Raw genomic sequence first — 12,160 nt, forward strand, 5'->3', positions numbered from 1 at the left:
ATCTCTATAATAATGGCATGGACTGATGCAGAGATCATCCCCTTTTTAAAGCTGATGGCTTCATATTTGGGTGTATATGTTTTTTACTTCATCACTCCATGCAAGACATGTACCCCAACCATGGAGCAAGTGCTTTGGAGACAATGGGTTGAATGAGGGGTTTTCAGAAGGTTATGGCAGTTGAAGCTATACCAAAGAGTCTATCTGAGGGATTGATTCACTTTCTAGTGGGACAGATTAGACATCCATAGCTGTTACTATAGCCTCAACCAAAACTTTGGTTGACTAAAACATAAATTGGGAAGTCACTCTTCAGATAAAACCAGATAGAAACTAGCAAGACACTTAAAGACTAGATCTGCACTAACGACATTGCTGTACAAAACCCAACAATTTTGCTCTCAGTTAGTAGCACTAAATAAATAGCTTACTGACTGCAGTTAGTATCAATCACACTACTGATTTGCAATCCTTAGCTAACAACTTCAAGAAGATAAGATTTAACCATTGCCATAATTGCAACTATTTCTGACCCGTTGTTGCCATGTATCAGCAAAAATACCTCAGACTAACATCATCCAGATCATGTCTAAATCTACAACTGTCAATTCCAACATTATTTCATCCTTGCGTAAATCTTTGTGGCCCCTTTACCATGTTCCAGGATAAGATCTTAAGAGCAACTTCATTGGGAATCTTGCATGAATAGACCATTCTTCAACTCCAATGTTACTTCACCCTTCTTTGACCAGGGCTTGCGAGTGGAGCCCACAAAAGTTTTGCAGGGTCAATTGTCCAGGAAGGTCGCATATGAGCCTGCAATAGAATAGTAAGATCCACCTTATAAATCCATAATGCAAATTTTAATGCCTGTAACCAAATTGAGCCTTAACTTAAAACCTGGTTCAGAAAAGAGCAACTGTATAAACAATCAACTGTACCCTTTAAGATGTCAGTTTACAAGATGCATATGTACATATAGAAGTAGATCTGTGCATATATGCATAGTGCAGACATCCATCCTTTCAACATGAGTAAGAAAATTGTTAACAAGTTTGATATATTCAAGGAGGTTCATGAACACAAGCATAAATGACAGTTTTATAACCATTCATTGGATTTACACGAAGTTTTAATGAGCAAGTTCATATGCTAGTTCATTGATTTCTTGTGATTCTCTTCAACATTGATACTCATGCTTCGAGGCTTGGCAAAATGTAATTCGTTTTATTCATTTGCATTAAAAAGAGGTGCTGTGCTTCAGCGGGGTATAAAAAAGTAGGACTTACTTTAAGATGCTCCTCGATAATTTTTGAGGAGACTGAGATAATATGCTGACCTTTGTAGTACCTGGTAATAAGATAAACTTGTTATTAGATCATTGTGTGATGAGTTTAAGTAAGTTGCAATATCTACAACTATCATTTAAGGAAACCTGCTTGGAAAAAGTCAGTACAAGTCTAGAGACAAAAAAGACATCTTCACATATTCACAATAAGTGACAATTAACTTATGAAAAGAGCTGAAGCAAGTACATCATGTGGACTGTTTATACTACAAATGCAGGAGTGAACTTGATATAGCATATTGAAGGCTCCAGAGACCTTATATATTCACTCACTTGATCAATTTCAATGGTTGCAGAGTGCTGATAATGTCTTCATTGCGTATAGCTGTCATAGAACTAAGATCCTGCATGGCAGATCATGCAACAGTAAGAGAAGACTTGCACGGTACAGAGATCAGGCTCTCTCACTAAATAATGCTCACTATCATAACTCGTTATGATAATCAATCAAGTGAAGAGCATCAAGGGGAAGTGTGCAATAGTTGCAATAGGATTTATGAAAATTTTACTTCAAACTATTGGACCTTGATTGAGAGGCCAGCTCCATGATCACGAAGTACTTCTAGAAGTACCCTGCTCCAATAGCTCTTGAAACTTACCTAGTATGCAGAAAAGCACCAATACCAAAATGTTGGAGAAATTCAGAATCATGAAATCAAAGTCAGCATGATTAACATTGATTAAACAGCAAACTATCATGTGCAATTAATTAAAGAAAGAGTGCGCAGAGAATTGGGCAGCAAGCAATCTTCATCTCTGATTTTCATTCATCCTCATCACACATGGAAAGTTACATAGCATGGCTTGCTGGGTGGCATACCTCTTCATGCCCCCATATTCATTAATTAAATAAGATCCCTTTAATTGCCCTAAGGTTATTCATGGTGTGGGTGACTTTCAAGTTTCACCAAATACATAAATGTCCAAGCAACATGGGTATCAATAAAAATGTCTTGACAAGTACAATTATCCCCTCCCCTCCTCTCTCCTTTGCCAACACCCAAGGCCATCCTCAGCTCCAACATGCCACCCAAACCTGTTTTCATGCCAGTTTTTCACCTATCACATTTCCTAAGGCTCCACTTCTCCAAGTCGTGATGATAAACACAAGACAAATCCACCCTTTTGGAGGATTGTAAAAGAAAGAGTGCATGCGTGATTGTTAACTTTCTCCAGAAACCATGTCCCTCCTACTTGCTACCTTTGCTCATAGGCATGACATAAGAACGGATGTGATAGTCTCTGACTGATTGAGCAGCAGCTGGAAACAAGAACACAGCCAACAGGATGAAGTAAATGTGCATGACAGCTTCAGATGGGCAGCAGATGTAGGACAGCAGCCTAAGGAAGAATGCAGCCCCCAGAAGCAGCGTGGCAACAAGGGAGCAGGCTCAGGATGAAAACGCAGCCTCCTGATGGGTGCAGCAGAAAGGCAGCAGCTCCTGGGACTGGATGGCAGCACCAGACTAAAGGGTGGCAACTTGTGGAGGGGGTAGCAACACCAGCTAGTTGAGAGCCAGCCTGATGGAGAGGAGGAGGATGATGATGATGATGATGATGAGGTTGCATTGGGAATGAGAGAATGAGGGGATGGAAGATGGATGCCCATAACAATCATTATACAAGGGACTTTTGAGGATTTGTCTTGCTACCAAAAAATAAAATGCCTTCTTAATAAATCATTCCTTTTGGAGCTATTTTTGTGGAGTTAAATTGTGCCAAAATGCATGAAAATTTTCTCTTCATGGAGGACTACAATTTCACTTGCACACATGTCGAACATAGTATCAGAGCCACATGTATTGGGCCATGCAATAATGCACTTAGGTAGCAAAAAGACAATATAAAGCATAAACAAGAGTACTGAGAAAAATGTGAAGCTACTACAACAGGATACTGATCAACAAGAGGTACCCCAAAGCAAGCCATCTATGTACGCTCATAACAAGTAGCATAAAGAATGTAGCACCAAGAAGAGCAAGTGTATGTGTGGGGTGCCATGTAGGATGCCTTTATATAGGTGACAATAAATGAGACTCAAGAGAGTTGGCACATATGAGAGCCGAGAGGATTTGCTATGAATTTTCCTAAACCCTACAACAGTTTCCAGAATAGCATACGTATCTCTGAAACATAAAAGGAGAAGCAATGCAAAACATCAATTGAGAGCTATAACACACATCATACCAACAAAAGCAAGGGGAAAAATGTTAAAGAGGGCTAAAAGTCCACAAGGAGCTCAAGGGATAAAATTGAAAAGAAAACCAAGCTAAGAGGGCTCAAGAAGGAGGCTACAGAGAGCAAATAACCACAAGAGGATGGTGCTGCTCTTTGAGCAACACACCCTTCAATTTAGAGTTAACTCCGAATTTGTTGTTCACTTTGGCTGCTCTCCCTGCTTCTCTTTTTTTTCCCCTAAGGTTAAGCAATCCATTCATCAAGAGTAACATTCAATTTGTGACACAGCCATCAGGATTGCAGCCAAGATGTAAAATTCCAAGGAAAGAGAGTGAATTAGTATGCCCTTGGATCCTGGAGCAGGTCATGGGAGGGATCAAAACAATGGATCCACTCTTCAAATAAAGATTAATAAGTTCTGAAAAGAAAGGGACTCTTGATTAGAATGTTGGTTTTTGCAATCTTAACATCCACCACCACCAAGCATTCCCAAGGGCGGTCTCAAAGTTATGTTGTGTAAAGTGTAGCCTTCAGCATTGTGGATCTGCTTCCCACAATCTTCCTGCATGTGGCAAAGGCGAATTGCAGGAGTTGAGTGGGAGGTCATAGAAAGCAAGTGGTCTAGAAAACAGTAGGAGTGTGGTGTAATAACAAGTGAGGTGGGGAGGGGATGAGCAGTGGGGGCTTTTTGGGTTGTTGGGGTGGTGGAAGGGATGATGGGGGATAGAAGCCATGGAGGAGGAGAGCATCGCCACATGGGGTTGCTGCCTACATCATGAAGAACAGGTCATGGCCTCCCCAAGTACGTAAGAAGTGGTGTCGGAGCTCCTCTCAAGCTCGAGAGTCACCCTGCACCTGATCCCAATTGCCACAGAGGGAATGGACGATCAAGGTCCAAAGCTCTGCCAAGGTCACATATGTGAACATGTACTCACTGCCCAAAACCTCCCGACATTGTGCCTTCCGAATGTGCCATACTGTAAGGCTCCAAATAATCCCCCACACCACTAATCGCTCTACTGTAGGCTCCAGTAGCTGATGGATGGGTAGAGCATCCAAGCCAACCAAAGCACACGAACCTGCCTCCATGAGAAAAATAGTGTCATGCATCTCAGCCTCATACAGTAAGTGGCGACCTTAACTATCTGCCAACAAATGGCCCCCCAAGATAAAAATCTCAAGTTGGGCACCACTCGGTGGAGAATACAGCAGGCTCCTCTACCTACTAGCTATGCTGCCTCACAAGACCATAGGCAATGCTTTGGAGTTTCCAAGCGCTGCAATGGGCAATGTTTGTAGACTCCATCCTATTGCATTTGCACCAACCAACTCCCAATAGGCAAGCCTCCATGTGCTAGTAGCCACAAGAAATATGACACGCTTTGCAACCTCCACCTATCCCACAAGCATTGCCAAAAGGTCTAATCGAAGGCCTCAATCATGCTATGCTCCACCCAATGCCTGCTACAAGAGGATGCCCAATCCATGTCCTCCTACATCAAAACATGCTTGCCAATCTAGGCTATGTAAGCCAAGAAGCCTTTGTTGGGTGTAAAGACCCTTCAGGTGCAAACTCCCACATGTATAAACTTACGAGTGTGAATACACCCTTTACTTGTACCCTAACATATAAATACATTTTTATTATTTGTGTACCGTGCAACACACTGGTACACTCTTACACAATTCTCTAAGCTCTCTGCTCTATCTCTGCTCACTCCAAGCTCGCATTCTGGTCAACACACAAGTGCAACAAACAGGTATCAAAGCCATAATGGTTCACACAAGCCACAGGCAGTAGTCGCCAGTTGCAAGCTCAACGGGACAACGACAATTGTCAGACCCAGGTGACACACAAACGGAGGAGACTAAGGTGACTCCTGTAGTCAACACACGGAGCATGACCAAGCCACAGGCAAGAAGCAGGCAAGAAGTAGGCAAGCAGACAGGTGACAACAAGAGATGAAGGTTGTACGTGGCGGACTGCTCGAGACATGAGGCAGGCAATCCACAGGGTCCAACAAAACCAGTGGGCGACCGTTTCAGGTCACACGTCGCGGGGCTGCAGACTAGACCAACAGGCAACCCTTTCAGGTCACGCATCACATGGCTGCAAGGACTCTGACGTCCGTCAAATGGGCAAGTCAATGGCCCCTGTTTTCTTTAAAAATCAGAAATTTCAGTTCATGTTATTTTCCCTCTTCCGGTTGTTCGTGCGAGCAAGCACAGAATACGAATCAATGCACATTTGCTCCTTAAAATTTGGGGCTTTTCCCAGATTTGGTGCCGGACACAATTGAAAATGGTCAAGAGTTGATTTTGCATGATGTCAGATATGTACCCGCATAAAGAAAAGTCTACTATCGGTTGGGCAACTTGATGCAAGAGGGTATTTTATTACCTTTGGTGGTGGATCTTGGAAGGTCCACATGGGCTCTATGTTGATTGTTAAAGGCAGCAAAAAGGGAACTTTGTATTATTTGCATTGTAAAGCATTACCTGGCAAGTTTTTGGTTGTGGCTGAAGTTTATATTATTTGCATTGTAAAGCAAAAAGAGAACTTTATATTATTTGCATTGTAAAGCATTACTTGGCAAGTTTTTGGCTGTGGCTGAAGTTCATTCACAAATGGAACTTTAGCACAAAAGACTTGGCCATATGAGCCAGAAAGACCTTCAAGTTCTCTCCTCTTCAGGGAGATTTGATATAAAAGGCTCTGGACTTGACTTTGTAATGATTGCATATATGGAAAATATGTAAAGTCTCCTTATTACTCTGGTGTTGTTAAGAAGTCCAATGCTCTTGACTTAGTACATTCAGATGTGTGCACTATGCCTGTTAATTCATATGGAGGTGCACAATATTTTGTCACTTTTATCGATGATTTCAATAGAAAGTCATGGATGTACGTACTAAAGAGCAAAAAGAAAGTGTTTGATGCTTTTAAAAGGTTTCATCCCTTTGTTACCACATAGAAAGGGTTTAAATTAAAAGCTATAAGAACAAATAATGGGGGGGAGTATATCTCTAATGAGTTTAAAAGGTTTTGTGAGATGCATGGCATTAAGAGGGAGTTGACAACCCCTTACAACCCTGCATCAAATGGTGTGGCCAAAGGATATAATCGCACACTTTGTGGGAGAGTCAGATGCATGTTGTCCACAGCTAAAATTCCACAGCAGTTTTGGGGAGAGGCTCTTAAAATTGCAGTTCATGTGTGCAATCGCTCTCCCAATCGTGTGTTGAAAAATGGTGTTCTTGAAGAGGTTTGGTCTAGCAAACCTGCTTCATATGACCATTTGTGTGTCTTTGGTTATGATGCTTTTGTGCATATTCCTGTAAATAAGAGGACTAAACTAGACATGAAATCTATCAAGGGTATCTTCATGGGATATGGAGATGAGGGAGAGATGGGATATAGAGTTTGGTTTTCTCATGATAGGAAGATAGTAGGCAGCCGAGACGTACTATTTAATGAGGCAAAGTTGCTGAAAAATACTACAGATGGTGACCTTGACAAAAAGAAGGTCAAGTTTCAGCATGAACAGCCAGACATTCAGCAACCATTAGCTGAAGATACTGTCCCTTTTGATGCTGAAAATGAGCAGCAACCTATTGTGCTACAGCCAGAAGATAATGGACAGCAAATTGATGCACATGATGGAATAGGACAACAAGAAGAACATGCTGAAAACAGGTTACAGCAGCAAGAAAATGCTGAAAATCAGTCACCAGTTGATGGTATGCACATACCTGAGGATGTAGGCCCATTGCCTATCAACACGGATAATTGGGTAAGAAGGTCTACACGGATCAGAAGGCAGCCACAGTGGTTTCAGCCATCTTTGGATTGCATTTTATTGACTAATGAAGGTGAGCCTTTGACATTCAAAGAGGCACAATCATGTGAAAACAAGAAAAAGTGGGAGCTTGGTATGCAGGAAGAGATGAAATCTCTATATGCGAACAACACATTGGAACTTGTACCTTTGCCCAAGGATAGGAAGGCTATTCCTAACAAATGGGTTTATAAGGTGAAATGTATTGATGGAAAGCCCAAATACAAGGCACGTCTGGTTGCTAAGGGCTATACATAGAAGGAAGGCATAGACTTCCAAGAGGTTTTCTCACCAGTGGTGAAGATGACTGTTTGCTCTCACTGCATCCTTGGATTTAGAGTTGGATCAGATGGATGTGAAGACTTCTTTTCTTCATGGTGACTTGGATGAAGAGCTGTACATGAAACAGCCCGAAGATTTTGTTATTCCAAGGAAAGAGCATTTAGTCTGTAAGCTGAAACGTAGCTTATATGGGCCGCAACAGGCTCCTAGACAATGGTATAAAAAATTTGATACCTTTATACTCAGTCATGGATTCAAACGCAGTCATGCAAACCGCTACTTATACACTAAAAAGGCTGATGATGGAAGCCTTGTTGTGCTGGTTTTATATGTATATGACATGCTGATTGCAGGAAAGCATAAGAGTAATTTACATACTCTTAAAAGGCAACTGAGTTCAGCCTTCTCAATGAAAGATTTGGGACTAGTTGAACGCATTTTGGGCATGTGCATTAAAAGAGATAGAGGACAGCACTTGTTTCTCTCACAAGACAAGTACATCAGCAAAGTACTTGACAGATTTAATATGGCTGATGCTAAGTCTCTTGGTGTACCTTTACCACCATATACAAAGCTTAGCAAAGCTGATTGCCCAAAAGATGATGCAACTGCTACTGCAATGAAAGGCATACCTTATGCATCAGCTTGTGGTTCTTTGATGTATGCCATGGTTGCAACTCGTCCACCAGACATTGCCCATGCAGTGAGAGTTGTTAGTAGATTCATGTCTAACCCTGGCAAACCACATTGGGAAGCAGTGAAATGTATCTTTAGATACTTAAAAGGTACATAAGACAAATGTATATGCTATGGAAAAGGTACACTAGAGGTGCAAGGGTTTTGTGATTCGGACATGGCAAAGATCTTGACACTAGAAAGTCTACCAGTGGGTATGCCTTTACTATGGTTGACGGAGCTATTTCTTTGTGTTCAAGGTTGCAAAACATTGTAGCACTGAGTACTACAAAGGTTGAATATATTTCAGCCACAGAAGCTTCTAAGGAAGCCATTTGGCTTGGCCATTTGGTCAAGGATTTTGGTCTTTCTTCCCGTACTCCAGTGCTTGGTTGTGATAGCCAGAGTGCAACATGTCTGGCTAAAAATGCCATGTTTCATACCCGTACCAAACACATAGATGTTCGGTACCATTTTATTCGACTAGTCTTGGATGATGGCCTTGTCACACTGACTAAGGTCAAAACCCAAGATAACCCTACAAATGTTCTCACTAAAAGTCTTGCAAAGGCTCAGAATGAGCATTGTATTCGACTAGTGGGAGTTGGATAGTTTACAGGCACCACTTTGGGCCTTTAAGTGGAAGGTTGTTGGGTGTAAAGCCCCTTCGGGTGTTAACTCCCGGGTGTATAAACTCACAGGTGTGAACACACCCTTTACTTGTACCCTAACATATAAATACATTTTTATTCTTTGTGTATCATGCAATACACGAGTACACTCTTTACACAATTCTCTAAGCTCTCTGCTCTATCTCTGCTCACTCCGAGCTTAAATTTTGGTCACCACACAAGTGCAACAACCTTGGGGCTTCTTGGCAACCGTTGTGGCCCGCCAAAGCCACTCTCCAAGGTCCCACTCCACCATATCTAGAGGCTACTCTCCCAAATCTAGAGATGCCAATCCCAAAACTCACTCCACGGTACATAGGGGTCCAGCACTCAAGTCTTCTTTTGGAATCCAAGGACCCAAATCCTCCTCGAGGGTATAGCTAATAGCTCCTCCTCCTGCCGATCTCTGTCTAGGGCTAACATACTTGCCAACCTCGATTGTGAACAAAACCTTGTGGGGGGCACCACCCATTCTACCTACCACCTACAGGGGGGATGCCTACTAGTAAGAACCTAGCCGTCCACACCTCACCAAGCAGCACCGGCTCTCTGACGGGGAGGTCCAACCAATCCTGTGGCATAGTTGCCTCAATCTCCCTCCTCTTGGACTCAATTCCCTGCTGGAATCTAGACAGCTACTGTAATCACCCAGTCAGCCAGCCATATAGATCTCCCTCCATACTCTGATAGTACGAGCAGGGCTGGCCTCCCATCCTACCACTAGATGTGGGGTCACTCACCAATTTGGATCTTGTCTCAATTGCAAACATGGGGGTTCCAGCCCACTAGCTAGCAGTCTATCTCCTCACATACTAGGGGCCTTTGAATAAGGCCTTACACAAGCCCTATCATACTCGTAGCAAAGTGCACAAGAAAGAGGATCTAGGTGGGATGATTTGGGGTTACATGAAAATCCATCGCAAGGAAGGCCTCCACTCTCCATCTTTGCCGTGACTTGCACTCCTAAAGGCCCTCCTGCAAAAGAACCTTCCATCTTTGTCCCCCCTTGAGTGAGCCCACGAACCACCAACTTGCCCAAGAGGGCCACTCTAGTACTTTGGGTTGATAATCCCCAAACCCCCCCTATTGTGCTAAGAATTGCTCTTAGCCACTTAAACAGCCCCAAAACATGCTTATTTTATTCTTATTTTAGCCAAAACCCTAAAACGGGGAGCGGATCGAGAGAGTTAAGTGGGAAAGGATCTAGAACCCTAATTTTCTATAGTTTCTTTACAAAACCCCCCCCCCCCAACACCGGAGAAATGCCGGATGATAGTCGCCCATGCAACCTTGGTCTACTTGTCTCGAGACCCATTCGAACCAACCCAAAGAAAATTTTGCACGAGGTAGCAGAGTTGAGCCACACAATACAAGGAAAAACACTAGTAGGAAGCAATGTACCAAGCTAATGCTAAGAAGACCTAGTTGACCGTTAGGGCATTGCCCGTCAGGGAGAGGCAACTCGTGCTCCAATAGGTCAACGTTCTTTTGATCAACTACTAGGAGAGACTGCTAGGTTAGGGTAATTTGGAGTCCCACTTGAAAGCCAAGATAAAGAATAATATGTCCACTGCTCACCATTCTGATGCTGAAGTGGATGCCCCACTCGATGCTAGAATTTGGATCTGTGAGAAAACCAACTAACTTCCACCAACTGATTTTTGCACCCACAGCTATGCAGAATACCTCCAATGCAAGTCTCACTTGCTCCAACATCACCTCATCATCCTCTACATGGAGGGCTCAAAATCCACCAACTCTATCTCCTCTTTGACTAAGAGTCTAAGGCCTCATAGGCCGCTTACTCAAGAGAGGAGAAAGTAGGGCATCGCCTCCATGAAGAATAGGAAGAGGTAAGGGGCTAGAGGGCAGCCCTGCCACTCTCCATCCCTACTTACAGTCCAAGACTCCACAAGAGCAACATTCTTCTAGATCGAGCAACTAGTAGTATTCTTTCAAATTTTTTGTCCAAAACGTAATATATCCAAACCTCAATATAGGGAAGATGTAGTTGATACCGTCAATGGACTCGAACCCAATGAGTTGAAAAATAATTTACCCAACTCAAAAATACGAGAATCAGACAATCATGCATACTCAGAATGGGAAATATTAGCAAAACAAGGATCTAATGAAAATTTCCTATTTCCTGGAAAAATCTTTTTCTTTTTTTTATACCCCGACCTCTTCAAACAACACTTCTCTCCCCTCCTACCTCTAATGAGGACCTTGCTGGTAGCTGACCTGTACAGTGATGATACCCCTCTCATCCACTCTAAGGGGAGGCCAAGTCATGCCATAGTACCTTCTACCCAGTCGACCCCATCATAGGCCTTCTCAAAGTCCAAAAGAAGCACAGCTAACCTCTAACAGTTGTGCTAGGCCCACTCAATAGTCTCAAAGAAGGTGAAGACGTCATCTAGAATGCTCCTATCCTAGACAAAACCTACCAACGTGTCATGGATGATGCCTAGGAGAATGGGACCAAGCCTACTACCAATCATCTTTGTCAAAGCCTAATAGACCACTAATAACAAGGTGATTGGCCGCCACTAGGACAACTCCAACCGGCCTTCTCCTTTGGGGAGGAGACTGACTAGACCTACTAATAGGCTGCCCGGCATCCAACCTGTATTGAAGATCTCCTCAAATGCCTGCAACAGGGGATCCTTCACCACCTCCCAATATGTGGAGAAAAAAAGCTCTAGACAGCCCATCCTCTCAGGCCATTTCTGCCCATCTTGTATGTGGAATGCCTCGGCTAGTTCCTTTTCCATGAAGGGCTTGGGGAGTTCCTGTCCCATCTCCTCTCTCACAAGGGGCAAGATACAATTCAAAACCTGCTCTCTACATCTAAGCACCCTATCTGATATTGCCTCCTGTTGGAAAAGCTACATGTATAGACCGTGGCAAGCTCCATCACCTCCTCCAAGCAAGAGCAAACCCTCCCATGCTAGTCACAAAGACTTCGGATCTGAAATCCAGAGGTGTGGGGCCAATGTGCATGGAAAAACTCTCTGCACATCGTGTCCCCCTTCCGCACCCAAAAAGTTGCAAGGAGAACTCTGAACACCTATCCTCTAGGCTCGCAAGGGCCGCCCGCACTCATAACTCCTGCATGTGCAAAGTGGGATCTCCAAGTGCCTCCCAAAGTAGTCTCTAAATGG

At 43.2% G+C, this 12,160-nt stretch overlaps 1 protein-coding gene across 7 annotated transcripts in view; it reads right to left on the bottom strand.

Moving 5' to 3' along the window:
• Window positions 1-405: 405 nt before the first annotated feature.
• LOC148013160 (histone acetyltransferase of the MYST family 1-like) overlaps window positions 406-12,160 on the bottom strand; it is a 36,361-nt gene continuing 24,606 nt past the window's right edge. For 4 of the 7 annotated variants that reach the window (XM_087668331.1, XM_087668330.1, XM_087668332.1 and 1 more), the window contains exons 11-14: window positions 1,873-1,947; window positions 1,622-1,692; window positions 1,290-1,350; window positions 406-816 (exon numbers count right to left, since the gene is read on the bottom strand). In XM_087668331.1, coding sequence (XP_087524457.1) covers window positions 730-816; window positions 1,290-1,350; window positions 1,622-1,692; window positions 1,873-1,947 — 294 coding nt within the window. In that variant the 3' untranslated portion in view covers window positions 406-729. Of the gene's footprint in view, window positions 817-1,289; window positions 1,351-1,621; window positions 1,693-1,857; window positions 1,948-12,160 lie in introns of those variants that run through there. The other 3 variants (XR_015688909.1, XR_015688907.1, XR_015688908.1) reach the window with 2 other exon arrangements.

This window comes from Lygodium microphyllum, chromosome 26 (genome assembly GCF_053477565.2).
Source record: "Lygodium microphyllum isolate KBCC chromosome 26, Lygodium_microphyllum_v1.1.10, whole genome shotgun sequence".
Taxonomy (NCBI): Eukaryota; Viridiplantae; Streptophyta; class Polypodiopsida; order Schizaeales; family Lygodiaceae; genus Lygodium; species Lygodium microphyllum.